Source organism: Camelus ferus, chromosome 20 (genome assembly GCF_009834535.1).
Source record: "Camelus ferus isolate YT-003-E chromosome 20, BCGSAC_Cfer_1.0, whole genome shotgun sequence".
Lineage (NCBI taxonomy): Eukaryota > Metazoa > Chordata > Mammalia > Artiodactyla > Camelidae > Camelus > Camelus ferus.
This window is the reverse complement of record NC_045715.1, coordinates 37,457,631-37,477,277: the sequence shown is the minus strand read 5'-3', so window position 1 is coordinate 37,477,277 and position 19,647 is coordinate 37,457,631. Positions and strand designations below refer to the sequence as shown.

The 19,647-nt window shown below is 42.6% G+C and overlaps 1 protein-coding gene across 5 annotated transcripts in view; it reads left to right on the top strand.

Moving 5' to 3' along the window:
• The window catches only part of COL21A1 (collagen type XXI alpha 1 chain), a 218,319-nt gene that overhangs the window by 135,198 nt on the left and 63,474 nt on the right, over window positions 1-19,647 (top strand). For all 5 annotated transcript variants that reach the window (XM_032463320.1, XM_032463319.1, XM_032463321.1 and 2 more), the window contains 2 exons: window positions 12,397-12,450; window positions 12,543-12,596. In XM_032463320.1, the coding sequence (XP_032319211.1) occupies window positions 12,397-12,450; window positions 12,543-12,596 (108 nt within the window). The remainder of the gene's footprint in view (window positions 1-12,396; window positions 12,451-12,542; window positions 12,597-19,647) is intronic.

The following is a 19,647-nucleotide window of genomic DNA, read 5'->3' as shown; positions in this document are numbered from 1 at the left end:
AAAAAAAGAAAAAAAAGTATATGGGGCTAGATGTCAATTATCTCACAATAAAACTGGAAGGAAAAAAATTTTTTTTAATTGTCCAGCCAGTATTCTCAGTATCAATGAATAGTGAGCTCAGAAATCCTTTTATTTATTTATTTTTCCCCTTCCTGACTTGAAGTCTTCAAGCTAAAAGTCTTTTTAAAGGGGCTCTTAGTTACCTAAGAATATATGTACTGGTGTTATAATCAGACTTAAAAAGATCTCCTCTAAGGTTCAAGAGAACTTCAGGGATATTTATGAATTAAGGAAACATAAAGCAAAACCATTTGAAAGCAATTTAGGCAAATATTTACCGGTAAGTTATCTGTCAGCATGTTTATCACAGTAACTAAACATTAGGAATTAGCTTTTGAATATTTAATAATTGTCACCAAGAAAACAAAAAAAAAACCCCGATATCTCCTAAGAGACTTTATCATGAGACATCAACTCTTGCCGTGAAGAATAGGGCGATATATACTGTGAGTCAGCAATTTTCAAGGCATGGAAGAACCACAGGCCTAATGTTAAACCACCAATACCCCAACCATCAGGGCAGAAGAAGAGCTTGCTAAGTCCCTGAGAGAGGTTTGCTGACATATTTAATTCAGAAATACAGCCAAATTTTGAAGTAGCGATGTACGGGCATCTTGTACAACGGGCTGCGTGGAAAAGGGATTAAATAGACAAGTGAGCCTCTCTAGAGAGAGGGTCAAAGAAAGGATCTGAAGGTGACAGACTGGGTGACCAGCTGGGGCTGCGGAGAGCGGAGGAGCCCCTGGGAGGTGGGCCAGTCCTGCTGGACCCACCCACTGGGATTGTTAGCAGGCAGGGGAGCCCCCTAAAAGGGGGAGAACCCCAAAGAGTGGGTTCCTGTCTTCTGGCTGTGAAAGAATTCACAGTGGAGACAAAGGGGCAGGGTGAAAACTGTTTTATTGCCCAGAAAAGGAAAAGATGCTTGAGTGGGGGAGCCTTAAGCCCAGGCGGCTTGATGTCAGAACTCCCGCTCTTGGGGTCTTCGCAGGGTCTTTCTGTCTGTCTTCTTTGGTGTTTCTTGTCCTCTTTCCATGGGCTTCTCTTTTCTGCTTGGTTTCTAGCTCGTTTTGCTCTGTGGTGCAAACACACCGCAGAAACAAGATCAGGTAACTTGGGACCTTCCAACACGGTAGTCAGGCCAAAATTAGGAAACGAGGGACCCCCAGGCAACGTGGTCAAGCTAATGCAACATGGTCAAGCTAGCTCGAGCAGGCGAGACCCTTAAACTAGGTGGTGCTGTAGGTTAGATGTAGCCAGGGCTTTGTAGACCTTCAGGGTGGCTTTTTCCATGACTCAAGCAAAAGTGTCACCTAAGGCCAACTCGAAGTTAATTTTAAACCTTTAAAGAAGTCTCTAGGCAACAGGTCCTGGTTCCGGTTCCCTGGCTCCCTGCGTCCTTCAGGATGGCTGCCGTGTGGGGGCTTGGGGAGAGGAAGCGACTTGAACTGGCTTACTGCTAGGAAGAGAAATAGGAATGTTCTGTGGAGAGCAGGTCATACAGGGCGAGAGTGGGAACAGGAGACCAGAGACCACGGAGGAGGTTAGTTCAAGATTCTGAGTGAAAAGAAAGACTGGCCTGGACCAGGGTGATGTGGCGGAAGGGAAGAGAAGTGATCAGATTCTGGCTGATTTCTTTTTTAAAACTTTTTTTAGAGGGGAGGTAATTTAGGTTTATTTATGTATTTTTTTTAGAGGAGGTACTGGGGATTGAACCCAGGACCTTGTGCTTGCTAAGCATGCGCTCTACCACTGAGCTATACCCTCCCACCTTGGATGATTTCTTAATGTAAAGAGGGGCAGAATCTCCATCAAATGAAATGTGAGAAGAGTCAAGGGAGCCTCAGAGGATCTGAGCTTGAGCAGCGGGGTGAGTGGTGGTACCATTTCCTGAGCTGGCAACACTGGGGGAGACGGAAGTTTTGCGGGGGAAATTGAGCATGCATTTGTGGACCTGCCGAAGGCGTCTCCGAGGATAGTAGAGGCCGGCATCTTGAGTCAGGAATGTGTTGGAGAATGACAGCACACGGGCTGGACCCTAGCACATAGGTGGATCTAAACCCACCTGGGCTGAGGCGATCATTCAGGAAGGAAGCACGGAGAACTGGAGAAGAGAAGAGGGCAGGGGACTGAGCGCTGGGCTCTCTTACATGGGAAAAACAGGAGAGGGATCCAGCCAAGGAAGCTGGGAAAGAACTCTCAGTGGAGAAGGAGGAACACGGAGAGTGAGGCATCCCAGAAGCCAAGGAAGGAACGCATCTGAAGGAGGGAGTGATCCATTGTGTCACTCACTGCTGCTGTGAGGTTGATAAAAATGAGTTCTATGCCTAGCCCGCTTTTGGATTTGCTTTATAGAATTAATTGAGGACCTTGGTAAATGGGGTTTTGAGGAGACGCTGGATTGAAATGGGTTCAGGAGAGAGTGGGAGATAACAGTGACAGTGACTATAGATGCTTCTGAGGGATGTAGCAGGAAACAGAAATGGAGCAGTAGCGTGGGGAAGATGAAGGTCTTTTTTTTTAAGATAGGAGATGTTATCAGCATCATAAAAAATATGATGATGAAAATGAGGCAGAAGGGGACAACTGGATGATTTGGGAGCAAAGGGATATTTGCAGGAAGAAAATCCTTTGGTAGGTGAGAGGGCACTGGTTCCAGCCACAAGAGGGAAAGTGTGGACTGGATAAGGGCATGGGTAGGCCAACCTTTATATGGGGTGCCGCTCAAGGCAGTAAGTTTGGAAGTAGCGAGGTAGTGTGTTTGCAGGGAGGAGGGGGAGAAGTCTATCATGAGACGGCTTCTATTTGGATTGAATGAAATGCATAGATTCCAAACCCAGCATCTCCCCTTTGCCTTCCTCCTCAACTCCCATGATGGGCCAGCTCTTGCCTTGTAGTTCCTCTTATGACCCATCCCTTTATCGCGACAGCCACAAATGTCATGTGATGGTGCATTTCCTCGATGCAACGCCTCACTCCCGCTGAAGACACGGCCCCGGGGACTGGGGGGGTTCTGCCCTAATCACACTGAGGGGGATGAGTTTTATGAAGGTAGTAGCCTTGTCTGCCTGGAGACCCGTGCCACGGGATACGGAACACTTGGCCTGAAATGTCATCTGCTGGTACCTCTTAACGTCACTGAGACCCTCTGAGAGCGCTGCCAGGTTACTTAGGGTTTTGTTTTCTTCATGGTGAAAAGTCCTGGGCAGTATTGAGAGCTGAGTGCCTTCCAGAGGCTATCAGCTCTGGTTGGACCTTTTTTGCCATGAATGTAGTACTGGAAATTAGTTATAATCAGCCCAAGGCAAAATCATACACATTACTCTATGACTCTTATTTGAGCTATCATTGACTTATTGTCTCATCTCATCCAGTACATCTATATTTGTGTTTTTGTGTGTGTGTATATACAAATATGGCCCTTTGGTATCTACTGATTTATTTAAATTGTTTAAATCTTTATTTTATTTTTTAAGATTTATTAAAAATCTTCTAATGGGTATATAGTTGACTTACATTGTTTCAGGTGTACAGCAGGGTGATTCACTTACACATATGTAGCATCGATTTAGATGTTAGATGGTATTGGGGTATCTGATGTCAGAGGAAGACCTAACCAACTGTAGTTGACAGAATAATGTCACATCCTCATCTCCAAGATCTGTGAATATGTTACCTTTCAGGGCAAAGGGACATTGACATGCAGATCTTTTCCTGGTTAAATTGAGTGGCCTGGTGTAATCACAGTCCGAGGAGGAGACGCAATGATGGAAACAGAGATGGGAGTGAGGCTGCCATGAGCCAAGGAATGCAGGCAGCCTCCTTTCCAAAGCTGCAAAAGGGTAGGAGGAGATTCTCCCCGAGAGCCTCTGGAAGGAACACAGCCCCAGAAACACCAAGAGTTTAGCCCCCTATACCTATTTTGGACTTCCGACCTCCAGAACCAGAAGTAGGTGCTGTGTTAAGCCTCTGAGTCTGGGGTCATTTGTTACAGCAGCAACGGGAAACTGATACACAGCTCCTAACCCAGTTTACCCAATGGGATGACTTTTTTCTTAAATATCTCCCTTCCCCCGTGTTTTTTTCCCCTCTGCAGGAGATAGGAGGTTGGGTGGCCAGGCAGGAAGAGAAAGTCAACCTGGGAGCCAGAACAGCTGAGGGTCATTAGCGTGTGTCCAGGGCCAGCGCACAGTAGGGGTGGGAAGGTGTGGGCAGAGCCTCTGGCTGGTGATTGAAGCCATCTGGCCAAGGGAACTTGGCCGAACAATTTGAAGGGAATTCTGCTTTGTTTGGATTTGGTTCTGTGCAACCCCCCCTCAGTAAGCAATCTGGATCTTTTTCACGTTATAACCCGGCCAAGTCAACTGAAGCTTTAAATAGGAAATTATTCCACCCTGGAGAAATACTCATTTTCATAAGGAAAATGCCTTCAACCCAAATTAAACAGCTCTTTTTCAAACGCTTCCACTGCTTTTTAATTTCTCTATCAGTGAAATAACTTCTGTCAGCTCAGTGTCCAAGCTTATGACTGTTTTATTCTTTTATCCTGATAAAAAGAGGGGCAGAGGAACTATATATCTGTCCTGCTCAATAATTCAGAGTAGCACACCTATTTAAGGCCTCGTGCTGCTGTGACACTGATTTTTTTAAAGAAGGCCATTTACTGAAACATAATAGGGCTATTTTATGATTTGGTAGAAGTTCATGTTTTCATGGTGCTCATTCCTTGTCTTTTTTCGGTCATTGTTAGTTACTTTTTGAGAAGGGGACGACTTCGCTGAAACCAGAGCCCAGCTAGTTGCTGGAAAGATCTGGGGCTGTGTCACCCTCTGCTTTGCTGTTAAAGGTTGCCTTGCTTTCATGGGCCTCAGGTTTCTCATCTGGAAAATAAGAAGACGGTGCCAGATGAGGCCAACGCCGATTTTTCTAAGATTTCAGGAAAGCCATCGTATTTGCGAAGAAGGCAGGCTGACCTGGACCGAGCTGTGGAATTCTGGAGGGGATTTTCCATACTGGCCTTAAGAAGGGGCTTAGGAAGACTGGCCAGCAGTGATGCCAACAGCCAAAAGAGTGGATGGGTCAACAGTCATGCCAGTGATGCAGTGCCCCCTGCCCCCAGGGCGCCTCCGAGTGGTCTAGAGATTCCAGAAGGGGCCAGCTGTCTCCGGAGGAGTAAACCCTACAGGAGTGGTAGTCAGCATGGATGGGGAGTATCAGTCAGAGGAGGAGATGCAAAGATGGAAATGATGGTCAAAGTTACATGAGCTTCTCAGGTGAAAAGAGGATGGGGCAGGTGCTCGGAGGGGAAGGTGTGAGGTAGGAGGGAGGTGGGCGGGGACCCCCCAGAGCTCTCTACGACCTTGTGATGGCTTGACTTTGACTTTCCATTGAGGGGACCTCGGGAGCCTCCTGAGAGGGTCTTAAATAAAGGAATGATGTGATGTAACTTATTTTTAAAGGAAATCACTCCGACTTCCGAGTTGAAAGACTTCTGAGTTGAAAATAGATTTTAGGGCGATAAGGACCAAAGCAAGGGGGCTCTTGAAATAATCTAGGAATGAGATAATGGTGACTAGCGTCAGGATGGTGGGAGTGAGGTGAAGGGAACCTCTTATGTTCCAGGGATATTTGGAAGGTAGAGCCGACAGGATTTGCTGATGTAGAGGGTGGGTTGGATGTGAGTCTGAGACGGAGAAGTCAAGGGTGACTCCAATGAGACATGGAAGGATGGGGTCGAGAAAAATTGGGCAGGGGAGTCAGGAGGATGCTTTTGGATGTATCAGGGTTTTATGTTAGACATTCAGGTAGATATTTTAAGTGAGAGGCTGAATATAGAAGTCTGGCATTCAGAGGGAGTTCTCTTTTTGTGAACTGTCCTTTCTTGGCCTCCACCTGCTTTCTGTTGATGTCATGGTATTTTGAGTATCGATTAATGGGCTTCTTACACTCCAAGATAATCTATCCTTTGATATATATGTCGGAAATGTCCTATGTCTTTATTTGGTTTAGACATTTGTTTTTAAATTTTAGAAATGTTAAAAATTCCCCACAATCAAATATTTCTCTTTTTATTTCTTCTAGGATTCTTTTTTTTTTTTTTAAGCATTAGATGGTCTACTATATGCTCATTTACTTGATATGATTTTTAAGAATTTTAAAGTCTTGATTTCATTTCTGGAATTTATTTTGGCCTTTAGGGTGACACAAAGATCCAAAAAGATTTGGCCAACTGGGAGGATGGCTACTCTAACGGAGTGAAATTGAATTCTACCAGAAGACTGGTCTGGGAGATGGGACTTACATGTAACCTCGTTAAAAGAGGAATTAGCATACGTAATGGGCAGCCTGAAAGAATAATGCAAATTTTGGCAACTGTTAGTAAAATAATGATGTCTGTATTAAGAAAAATTACAGTTCTGCTTTTGGAGTGTTGGATTCGGTTTAGGATTCTATGCTTTGAGGGTATATAGGATCTGGAATTCATTCAGAAGAGGGAAGTGCTCAGAAGATGGTCCGTGCAGGGAGGAGTTCAGTAGCTTGGGGTGTAATCTATGCAAGGATGCTGTTCTGGAATTCTCAAATCCTCAAGAATGGTGGTGCAGAAAGGGCGGAAAGGGCGGAAAACTAGCACTCAGTCCTGCTGAGTAAGCTTGACAGGGGCCAGTTGCTAATAACAGAACAATAGGACCCACACACGAGACACGCTTTTTGTGTTTTCCTCTTTTCAGACACTTCAGTGAATATGGTACCAATTGTGGACCCGATGGTTTAAGAGCTGTGGGGAATTTGGGGCTGACTGCCATGGAGATGAAGGATTTGGAAAATGGGATACATTAGAATAAAAGCCAAAGGAATGACTATTATGTAGCTTGGAAAAGAGATTTACAAGAAGCGGTCCGATTATGAAGTGTATGAAACATCCTTCTAGAGAGAACAGTTTCTACCTGAAACTCCTACTTCTCCTCAGTCTGGGTTCCTTATCCGAGATGTTCGTTGTCTCACTGTCTCCCACTGCCATTAAACACACACACAGACAGACGCAGACACACACACACACACACACACACACACACACACACACACACACAGACCCACACACAAAACTCCAATGAGAGTGTCACTGATGAACCAAAATGTGGCCCCTTTGCCTCAAACGAAGTATCCACTGCTTGGCCAGTTCACCTTCTTTCTCGCTAATAAAATGATTTTGCCCCACTGTAGGCTGATGCAAGTATTCTGAGGCAAATTTAGGGGAGGCTGGACTGTTTTGATGCTGGATAGGTTAGGTGTATTCAATGCATTTTCAACTTAACGATATTTTCAACCTAAGATGGATTTTTTTCTGGACGCAGCCCCATTATAAGTCGAAGAAGATCTCTATAGTAAATAGAGTTTGCTTTAATTTGAAGTAGAAATTCTGTTTTTTTATTCCACAGAAACATATACCTTCTCATTGTCAAATAGAAATATTAGTCCATGAAAATATTTTTAGACGTTTGTGCTACTTCATATTTTGCAACCAGTTCAACTGTCTTTTCCTCCAGAGTCTCTCTCGGTCAGTGACATCAGTAGCCAGAAACCTGGACACCATCCCCAAACTCCAGGCTCCTCCCCTTCTGTTACCCATCGTCAGGGCAGACTAAATACCCTTGAAGGGACTCAGGTTCTGCCTCCCATTGTCTCCCCTGCAGAATCTCCCACCTCCTTGCTGTGTTTTTCCTGCCCCCTCTAGTTTCCCCTCCGCAGCACAGCAAGTGAGCTTTTCAAAACTCAAGTCTGACTGTGTGACCCCCTGGTTGAGTGGCTTGGATAAAGATCGAAGTCCTTCATCATCCTCTCAAGCTGAGAGTGTAGCCCCCAGCCGCCCATTTCGGTCCTGTTCTGCAGCCTGCATCTCCGGGGGTGTGGGCACCCTGCCATGACGCAGGGCACAGCGAAGGGCTTCCTCTGATGTGCTGTGTTCCTTTCCTGTTCCTTTGAGCTTGTCCCTTCGGAAAGCTCCCTGACTGCCTCCCACAGCATCGCAATTCTTTCTTAGATCTTCGCGCAGGTGTAATTTGACATCTGTTCATTTGATCTATGACTCAAGTACTTTGAGCAATCGCTTAAAGCGTATAAACTCCTTGACTCATATTTGGTGGCCAACAAACTGATACACCTGGAAAGACACAGACCTTATGAATATTCCTAGCATATCGTTGTGTAGAGCTGTAACGTCTGCCAATGACTGGAAAAATCCACTGTGGACGTTAAAACCATACACTTGATTTCGGTTACCTAGCTACCCTGGCTGGGTACCTAAGAGAATGTGTTGGAATTCTGGGAAACATTGACGACAATTATGTAATAATTGAATAAACTTTAAATCACATTCTTACATTTTAAAAAGAAGAGTGACATCCAAAATGATTTCTCTAGATTTCATTCTCATTTTTAAGTTGAGAGAATTTAAAGGAAATGAAATACTCTAGCCTCACTACTTAAAAAAAGGATACGTTTAGATTGGCAGCATATTCTATGGTACAATGAGAATTAGGCTCAAAAGAGATCGTGACCCTTGCACATTCGATGGTTTTCTTAATTTCCTTTTCAAAGCTATACATCTTTCCTGGAGCATCGTAACTTTGAATCATGGAATAAAATAAATTGATTCTGTACTCTTCAACCCTACAATTTGGCAGCGAGAACGTTTTTTCCCCTAAAAAATGACTCATTTACAAAGAGACTTGTGTGAACATGGAAAAGACAGTGTCAGGAATCTTGCAGTCGGGGGTAGGGTGGGTAATTGGACCTGCTAGTAATTGCAAAACGGCGCAATTAACGTTGAGCAGGATTAATCAGTCAACGATCATGGGAAAGTTACAATTCTACAAGAAAACACAGACTTGTATAGTTAGAAAAATAAAAGCTGAGGAAGCTATATAAAAAACGGATCATTTTTCCCGTTTCGGGGCATTTTCTTGTTCTAGTGTACCCTGCTATGAGTCAGCCGATGTTTGATTTCTTGTTCCTCTTGGAAATTGTTCTGTGTTGTAATAGTCCTCCCTATTAACCTTTATTTTCCTGATTTTTATTTCCAAACCTTGTTTTTCTGAATTTCATCCAGTTTCTTCTGGTGATTTGCCCTGGGATCCCCCAGCTTGGATGCGGTTTTGCTTTTTCCTTATTTTGTTACTAATCATGCCTCCTCTAGCTTCTAAAATAACCTTTGAATTTCTTTATACGACTAAGTTTTCAAGAATGCGTCTCATTGTAAGTTAGAAAAACAACAATCTGGTTCTCACACGGTAGGAAGCTATTATTCCTGTACTGCAGTCTTCCAAAGACAAAGCGAACGGGACCATTGGGAAACACATGTATTCAACATGAGATCCGTACGAAGGCTGAGAAGAGGCCACGTCAGGATGTGATGCCCCGACCTGCTATTCCTCACCCACCAACGGTGGCCATGAAGGCTACAGAACAGTGTTCTGCACGAGTGTTCTTGTGCTCCGTGCAACAGTCGCCGAGTGTGAGGGGAAGGAAGGAGCACACGTGTACTGAGTTCCTAACACCTGCCAGACGTTTTCACCTGTGAGTCCGTGCATTTCTTTCCGGAAGTGACGCGGGGATCGTCATCCCGGCTGATGGGGAGAAGCTCAGGCTTCGCTGGGCAGGATGACTCAGCCCAGGTCCCACAGAAAGTGAAGGGAGGAGCGAAGATCCAGCCCATGGTCTTTTCCAATTTCAGAATTCATTGTCTTTCCATTCCACGGTGTGGCCTCCCAGGACTTGGGGATTTGATGACTTTGCCTGAGGTCACGGTATGAGTCAGAGGTGAGCTGGGAACACTGTCTGGGGCATCTCCACGTTGCCTTAACTCACCAGAACGTGATGTGTCCTCTCTCAGAGATGCACACGTGAACTCCTTCGGCGGGGAGCGATGGCATGGCAGCTTTTAATCTTCTACAAAAGATTAGCTCTTTGCAAAATGCCATAAAGCTGATGTGCCATTTGACTTCACTTTTGAAAACCTGTGAAAGAAAACAGTTCATGAAGTGGGAACTTTGCTGATGACTGACCATTCTGATATGTTGCCAGTCTCCGTGGTAACTTTCTTTTGAGGAATTTTATGAACATTCTTTTCCTCTGGGTCTTCAGAATTCTAAATGATTTTAAAGTAGTCTGGCAAATGGACTTCGAATCTGATGAATCATTCTCGAATCAAAAGGTCTGATGCACCATAAAGTGTCTTCTGATGAGGGTGTTTCCACCTGTTCTTTCCACGTACGAGCGATGTAACTGTGGGCAAGTTATTTAACTTTCGGTACCTCAGTTTCCTCATCTGAAGATGGGGATAAGGCAGAACCTACAATAAAGGACGGTCGTGAGGATTAAGGGAATTAGCAAAGGTGATGTACTTAGTCTGGAACATGATAAATAATTATATAAATCAGTGCTACATTGATTTCTGTCAATCACAATGGCATGTCGTAAGTCATGTCAGCCTTTAGACTGTGCACACAGGGCGTTGACCCATCTGAGTGGCGTCATTTATAAGTAAGCTAGCTGTGTGCAGGGATGTGGTGGCAGTGACAATTGAAGTACAATTCTAATCCCCTCTGATTCCAAAGTGGTTGCATGGAAGAGATTCTGTGTTAACTGGAGCGGCCGAGCGAACTGTGTAGATTGACTTTCTTCTTTCTTCTCACCCGTCGTGAGACCATGAACCACATAGTATTACTTGGAGTTTCCATTCGAGACCAGAAGCAGCCCACGTATAATGTGGTTCCTTGGGGAAAGAGGTTGTTCACCCTTGTGTTCGGCGTGGATGGGAGGTGGATTTTTCCAGTGTCTGATTAACACAGAATGTGACAGATGCTCTGTTTGGTGCTAGAAATATAGAGATGATACATGAGCCGTCATCTCAAGGGGGCACATAATTCAGTGACAGAGACAGTGCCAACCCAGACAGCACAGGGTGGGTTTGAAAACTGCAGGTTGTTTTGTATGAAATATGTAATGGTTGGCTATGAGACTTCACAAGTACAATATTTAAAGTTTGGGCAGTTGGATTCAAGAGAAATACTTGAGTTTGAGGAACACTAGAGAAGGCATAATGATCCATTCTATGAACAACCGAATGGGATGTGAAGGGACAGATGGTGGCTGATGATAGAAATTATATAGGCATCCTTCTGGGAGTGGCTGAGCACACTTTACAAAATGAGAAATGTATGCATCAAAGGAGAAAAAGCAATGATGTAAGACCGGTCTCTCTGAGACAACCATTATTATTATTGTGGCTATTATTGTTATTAGAGCTAGCAAAGAGGAGTAAAAGGAATATTTGAAAGTGGGAGTGGAAGACCAGGGAATGGTGATGGCTCTAAAATTGCAGCTAAACATGTAGTGACGAGTGAGTGAATGCCAAGGTCAGTGCAGACACATGGAAAGGAAGCTTCTGGAAGGAAGAATGAAGCTATAATTGGAAACAAGAATTAGACCTGTGTTCGTAACTGTTGACAATAAAAAAGCTGTACCCAAACTGTAGGATCCGAGAAAGATGGGACGTGGATGAAAAAGGTGAATATTTGCAGGGGCCAGGTGGTCCAAGTCAACGTGACATTGACCCGGGGAAACCTACATAAATGTTGAGAGCCTGCAGGTTTGCTCTGGAGTTTAGTTGCTGCGTGCTGAGTAAAGAATGGTTTGCCTGTCTCTGAAAAAAAAGTTGTGCTCTTTTACCAAGGCTCCAGTTTCTGGAGGGATGTGTAGGAAGCAGTGGAGAGGAAGGTGACCCTCACCTCGGCAGAATGCTCAGCCTTGGGAGGTGGGGGGACGTGTCCCAGCCACGGTCCTGGGGTAAACATGAGCAGGTTTCTGAACTGGGCAACCCAAAGGCTGTTCTAGACTTACCCTGAAGAATAACACTCATCAAGATGTAATTTATTCCAGAAGTTAACTCGGATGGTCATTCATCAGGTAGTTTAAAAAAATGTGTTACATTTGTTTAATTCTCCAATCTTACATGTTTTTCTCTTGAATATATTGAATCTATTTCTCATGGGCAGAACATTTCTCTAGGAACTGTGAACAGTGGCCCTGTATTTCCCTCCCACAGCTTTCCTTTTAATGGAAGCATTTCTGGATTTTTTTTTTCTTGAACTAGGGGATATTTCAGACTGAGGGATATGAATTCCTTATGAAGCATTTACTATTTGATATTTTGGTTTTTTAAACAGTCCCCAAGTGAAGTCTTTGTGGAAGAAACGTGAGAGGGAGTGAATTCTGAAATGGGGAGCCCGTTCTTTGTGGATATGATAAAACAGTAATTATTTCTTGTTTACTTTTCTTCAGGGATACCAGGGAATGGCAGGGTCACCCGGTGTTCCAGGAACCCCAGGAATACAAGTATGTGCAGCGTTTATACGTATTTTAGAAGCACCATTTCTAGTGAACCGAAAAAACGTAATTAACAGGATTTTATTTTGTGGTTAATTTAGGGAGCACGAGGACTACCGGGTTACAAAGGAGAACCAGGAAGAGACGGTGAAAAGGTAAATACACACAAACAAAAGTGCAGCCAGTCATTGCAGTCACTCACAGTCGAAGGACACGATCTGGGGCGACACCCACTGAACAGTGCTCACCTTGGTGAGTTCTGAGATGTGGGCTCAGACCTTTGTTGGTGGCCATCGCCCGTCAAGCTCCCGGAAGGCTGTTATCACCAGATCGAAGTGGTTGTCATTAGATGCCCACTGTCAAATGGGACAGGGATTGACATTGCCCTGGTACCATGTTCTCTCTCCATGGTTAAGCCGTATAGGAAGCTCCCCCTTTAAAGGAGAGAGAATTAGGTGAATGGAATGTGTTCCTAGGTTAGCCACTGGGCTAGCCCAAAAGCCACATGTCCTTCGCCACAGTGGGAACCTGTCTCAGCCTTACTGGACTTATTTCTCTCGTAGGGGTTCAGTGGGTTCAGACAACACTCGTATTGCTAACTTCCTTTTTCTACAACTCTGAGATTTGCCAAGCTTCCTATTGAAGTACAATGTTCTGTAAATATGTTCACTATGTCAGTCCCTCCATGTGGATTCAGTCATGAGTACAGGCAGCTGGTCCACCTCCAAGATGCCCAGTTGAATTTACTCGGATCTCCATGGTGATTGGTTAGCTTGATCCGTAAAGCTGGATCTTATTTCTAAATTCTCTGAAGGCATTCTGCTATTTGCTGATTAAAAAAAAAAAAAAAAAAGATGTGAATTTTCTCGCTACTATTCTGGCAAAATTATTACCTTTTTTAGAATAGCGTGCCCAGCACTCACATCTGAGAAACACGGACGTGGACTCCATCCATTGTACGGTTGCTCATGTTGGTTGCAAAAAATTGTAGCAGCTACAGTACCATCTCTGGATGGACCTCTGGCAGATCTCATGATGGCTGGGCTGCTTTTAAGGGTTTTGATCTTGGGCACGCTACTTCATGTGTTTGAATCTCATTTTCTTCATTGAGACAATGGGGATTTCTTTATAGATTTGTGGTAAGGATTAAATGCGGTGATGTATGAAGAATACTTAGTTTGGTCCCTGGTACAGGGTCTTTCTCACGTAAGCTGTTTCTTTAACATCCTCACAAATTGCCTGATTCGAAGGTGGAGGGGGTATATAAGTGTATGTATGTTTGAGTGAATATACTTAGGAATGGATGAATGAATATCTTAATTTACTTTTTTGCCATTACTTGGGTTTTAGAGACCAAAGATAAAAAGGAGGCTTTTTATTTGTCCATCTTAAAAGAGTTGGAGTAAAATATCTTATTTAAAAATAAAGAGCCGTAATGTGTCTGCTGCGTCTTTAACAGCTCTGTCGTGATGGGTCGTTGCACTGCCTTGAAAAGAGAAGTGTGTGAATTTTACAAAGCCGTGCTTCTGTGGACTCAGATAGAGTGCGCAAGGTCTATGTTTATGTAAAGTTCTCTGTTTTCAGTCCAGTGCTGATTTCGTGCAGAGTTGTTTCCTGCAGTCCGTTGTCGGGGCGTAAGCTCTGGTTGATGCAGCCCCTGTGGGGGCAAAGTCACCACGTGCTGCTGTCTGAGTCCCTGCCCCCCATTCCGTGTGGCTGCAGGGAATTCTTTATCCAGGTCTACAGTCCCTTTGTGAGTAAGTTAAGCCTTTTCCTTGGTTCTTCCTCCATCGTGCAGTTTCTTAACTTTCAGAAAAGAGGAAAACACACCCCGGTGATGGTCTTGACTTGTGGGAGCTCAGGGCACTTTTTCCGGGCATCGCACCATAGCCTTTGGGGACTGTTCCACACAGTGTGTTCTCTGTTAGGATATTTTCCCAGAATAAATTTCCATCTTGTGGATTTCCTCCGAAAACTCCCATAGTAGGAATTTCCACTTAAGATAATTAAAATGACATGTACTTTCTTGCCGACTGTGACATTTGTTCCTCAGACAACAGAATGTGTATAGATTTTGCAGGGGTCCCCCACCCCAAATTTACAAAATTTACAAATTTACAAAATTGGTTACTCATTTTATAACATGCCTTAAGGCTATTCTTTGGATGCTAAGAAATACTTTTAGGACTTCCAAACACTTCCTCAGCTTGTATGTTTAAATTGTGTGGAGAAATATATTTTGTTAAGACTTACATTAGGCTGTGTTGGTTAACTGATACGTATTTACAGGTTTTCTCATTGAGTATTCTGGGGAAACAGGAAATATTAATAATTTATGTTTTTTATTGAAGTATAGTTGATTTACATTGCTGTGTTAATTTCTGGTGTACAGCATAGTGACTCATTCATACATTTATACATATATTCCTTTTCATTCCTTTTCCATTAGAGGCCATTACAAGATACTGAATATAGTTCCCTGTGTAATAGCATCGGATCTTGTTGTTTATCTAATAATTTACGTTCCAATTTAGCCAGACCTTGTACAAACTCATCACTTGGGTTTTCTGGGTTTAAGACATAAAATCTATTAATTCTCCCTGAGGTTTCACTATGGAACAAATGATGCGTTCTGTATGGTTTCTTCGTTAGAGCACTGAGCGTCTGAGTTGTCCTTTGAGGACCTCATTGTTCCGTGGCTCTCAGCATCGGTCCCTGAACATCCTGTGCTGCGTGTCAGCCTTTCTTATGTGCACAAGCCCTGTGACCTGCGCTTCGAAAGACAAACAATGAAGTGGTATTGCAGGATATCTGTCACGCAGTTGGTTAGACTCCAGGAACTTCAATATACACGCTGAAACAACAGTAATAAAGGACCAAGTATGAGGGTTGTTTGGGGCGGATACGTTAACATTTAGCATATTAGTGGCTTTTCTTCTTGCAGTGTATCTGAAGACACACAATTTTTTTTTTCTTAAATTAACACAAAGCCAAGAGCAACCTAAGAGGGAGAAATGGAACTGGCTTGGTAAAGTGGCCACTATTTTTCCTTCTTTCTCAAACAGGGAGAGTGATCTACCCATGATGCTGTCTGGTGGCACCATGGCCCAGACACAGGTGTACGTCTGTGTGTGTGTGTGTATCTCTGTCTGTGTGTGTTGCGGGGTGAGGAGGCTTAATGCAGTTACGGGTTCCAGGCTGTGCTCTGAGTTCAGACTGCTTAAACCTCCTAGTCATGCTTCTTAATCTCTTCTTTAAAATTATTTATTTATTTATTTATTTATTTATTTATTTATGATTGAAGTATAGTCAGTTACAATGTGTCAATTTCTGGTGTACAGCACGATGTCCCAGTCATGCATACACATACATATATTTATTTTCATATATTCTTAATCCCTTTAAACGTGGTTTTCAAAATCTAGAAAGTGAGGCTCCTAAGCATCTCTTCGTAGCCTTGTTGTAAAGACTCCATAAGGCCGTGCCTGTGAATGGCCAAAATTCAACACCAGATTAGTGATGGTGAAGGGGATGATGACGACATTGACGATTTGCTTCTTGGGACCGCCGTCCTCCTGATTCCCTAAGGCCACCGTTTTGGCAATACCTTTAGTTTATCCTTTGTCGTTTCCCTAAATGCTGTAGTGCCCATCTGAAGCGATCTGACAGGCGTTCCCTAGACCTCTTGCCGCTACATTTACCCTCTTGGCTGTGTCTGCGCCTATACTCCACCCTCTCTCTGGTTAATATGCATGAACTGTCCATGTGTAATGGACACTGAAAATTACAAAACATTGCTGAAATAGATGAAAGAAAACCTACACCGGTGGCGTGCAATGCCACGTTGACATACTTCCCCACTTTGAATAAGGGGCGGACTTGCGGACTCACTTTCAAGGTGAAATGCCAGGAGAGAGAAGGCTCATGGTCCTTCTTTTCCATGTGCACCTGTGAGATTTTTCTGTCATGTCTCAAAAGTAGAGGTTTTAAGAAAGAAAGAAAAAAGCTTTCTCAAAGGAGGAGGAGAGAGAGTTCTGTGGATCACAGATCATCCAACTTTTAAGCTGCAAAATCTTTCCAGTGGAAGACGTTGGGGAATATAGTCCCATATATACGTATGAAGTATACGCTGTGCTAGTGAACAAAGCCAGTGTGCACTGAAAACAGACACATGTCGAGGAATTTTAAAAGAAAGATTTTAAAAAATATTAGTTTTCAAATGAACAACAGGGAACTACCGTGGATCACAAGGGAACAATATTCAATATCTTGTAATAGCCTATAATGGAAAAGAATCTGAAAAAGAATATATATGTATGTGTGTGTAACTGAATCACTTTGCTCTACACCTGACACTAACACAACATTGTAAAGCAACTATACTTTAATAAAAAAATTAGTTTTCATATTCTATTGGTACTCAAATACGTAATCTCGACTTCACTTTGGAGACTGGGAGTCTGGATCAACTTGTGAGATGGACAGGCACATCAAAGAAGGCATGTTCATCCCTCATGAAAGCTTTGGAGGCAACCTGTAGAAAATGGAACCGTTTTACTGTAAATCGTGGATTCTTATTGATTCTAATCTCTTGTCAACTCAGATGGAACCAAGAGTGTGATTCCCTGAAGTAATTATTTTTTTGGAAGTTATCTTGGAGGATTCAAGAGTGTTTATTATTTTTTAGAAAATGAAAATATTTTGTATATTCAGTAAGTTATCATGAATCACAAGCAAGACATCAGCTAGAAGAGAGCAGGTTTTGCTGCAGTAAAAAAAAATCCCAAATGCCTGTGCCTTAAAACAAAACCGGTTCTTGCTCATAAAACTACATGCTAATTAGCAGCGGTAAGGGGTCCTCCACTGTCCTCTCAGGAAGTTTCACTGTCTAGGTTATAACTAATCATGGTAGCAGGTGCCCAGAGAATCAAACAGTGGCCCTGAAACCACTTCCATTCACCTTTAATTAGCCAGAGCAAAATTTGTAAACCACAGCAATGTCCAGAGTCAGGAAAGTGTGATGCCCCCATATGCTTGGATGTAGAGAGAATCTGGGCACTTAATAAATAGTGATCATATCTGTGACAAAATAGGAATGAATCGGAATGGATTTCTTTTGTCAAAGATGTTAGGATCTAATCAAGCACATAACACATACAAAGTAACTGTATGTTAAGTGCCAAAGAAGAGAGTTGAGTAAAACTCTCTAGGAGTTTAGAGGGAAGTTGAAAATTCAAAAAGGTTTCCTGGAAGGAACTAGAAACAGAAGTTAATCACAGTTACAGATGATAGGGGTTCTTACCCAATTTAAGAAATTGTTAACTTAGGAATGTTGTGGTTCCTTACTGTCGTGTGTGTGTGTGTGTGTGTGTGTGTGTGTGTGTGTTTGTGTGTCATTAACAAGACTGTAATGAACATCTTTTTATATATTTCTCAGTACATTTTTCTGAGTGTGTCCATAGGAAAATTTCCCAGAAGTGGAATTGATTATAGAATCAATGGGTTAAATTTCTAATTAAACTTTGATGAAAATTGCCTGTTTACCTCCCAGAAAGCTTGTACTCCAGCAATGACTGTGTGGAATTATCTTTCCTCAGACTTTTATTAGCACTGAATTTCATGAATGTTTCTAATTTTCAGCGATGTAACTTGAAAATGCTACTGGTTTGATTTGCAATTCTTTATTAGTAAGTAAGGTAAAGTACCTTGTCATGTGGTTTTTGGAAATATTCTTACTTCTCTGTAGTTTCCTTTTTATTCATACCCATTTTTTTTTCCTACTGGGCTGTTCATCTTTTTAAAAATTTTTTTTTATATGCATGTCATAAATTGTGTGAAAATATTTTTTCTTGGCTTATATTATGTGTTTTGATCTGGTTTTTAGAATTTTAGCCATATAGAAATTTATATGTATTTTTATATATATAAAGTTTTTTTTTCTCCTGTGTTTGTTTCTGTATAGGAAAGTTCAATGTGAACATTTTGAATATAATTATTCATTATTTTATTTTTATAATTTTTATTATTTTATATTTTAACCTTAAAATATTTGATATTTGGAGTAGTTAGATGAGCATTTGTATTTTTCCCTTTCTTTTTCTAAAGGATAGCCAGTTGCTACAACAGGGTTTGTGAAATTTCATTTTTTTCTCCATGTATTTGAAAAGCCATCATTATCACTAAATTTCCATTTTCATTTGGATCCGGTGTTTTTGACTTTCCATTCTGTTCCATTTATCTGTCTACATCTTCCCCACTGCCAAATTATTTAATTATTGTCACTTCATAATATGATTTAATATTGGCAGGCCTGGTCCTTGCTCAGTATTCTTTATGATCAAAATTTTCCTGGCCATTCTTGCATGCTTATTTTTCCAGATAAAGCTCAGTATTGTTTCTTCAATTTTTTAGAAATTCCTATATACATTTTAATTAGGATTCCTTTGAGTTTATGGACTAATTTTAAAAACACTGACATAATTTCAATGCTGAGTTTTCCTGCTCAAGAGTAGGCTTTATCTTTCTTTTTATTTTGATCTTGAAACTTGATGGAATACTACTAAAATTCTTTTGTACTGTGGGGAATTCTCTGATGCTCAGAGGTCTCCAGTGAAATGACCCAACCAGACCATATTGTAGTGAAGCTAGTCAATGAACAGTCCTCACTGGGAGCTTATTGTCAGCTTCCAATGAGCTGATAATCAGGAACCGTCAAATATCTTAGGAGAGTTAAAGATCAACAAAAAATCTTAGAAGTAACTGATACAAGGCTTGGAGAGGAAGACTTGAGAAAACTTAGCCATTAATGCCCTCAGAGAAGCAGAATCCCTGACGACCCCGCTTCAGCTGTGCTTCTCTGTGGGGAGTGATGGGTCCGCAGGGCCAGCCTAGAGGCACACATGTAGCCCATGACCCCATGTAGACCACACTCCTGGGCCCTGGCACTCCTTGCAGAAATCACCCCAATCCCATTCCCAGGGTCTGCAGGCCTCTTCTCTGTCCCTGTTCTCCGAGGGCCTTCCAGCACAGTTGTGTGTCTGTCTATATGCTTGGAGGTAACTGAGGGAAGCTTGTCTATGTGACGTGTGGATGGGGCTGGGATATGTGGCCTGAGCCCATGTGTACAAGCTGAGGTCCCTGTGCATGAAAGTCTTCCACAGTGCCTAACATCATGGGTGGTGTGGACCACGCCTGGCATCATGGGTG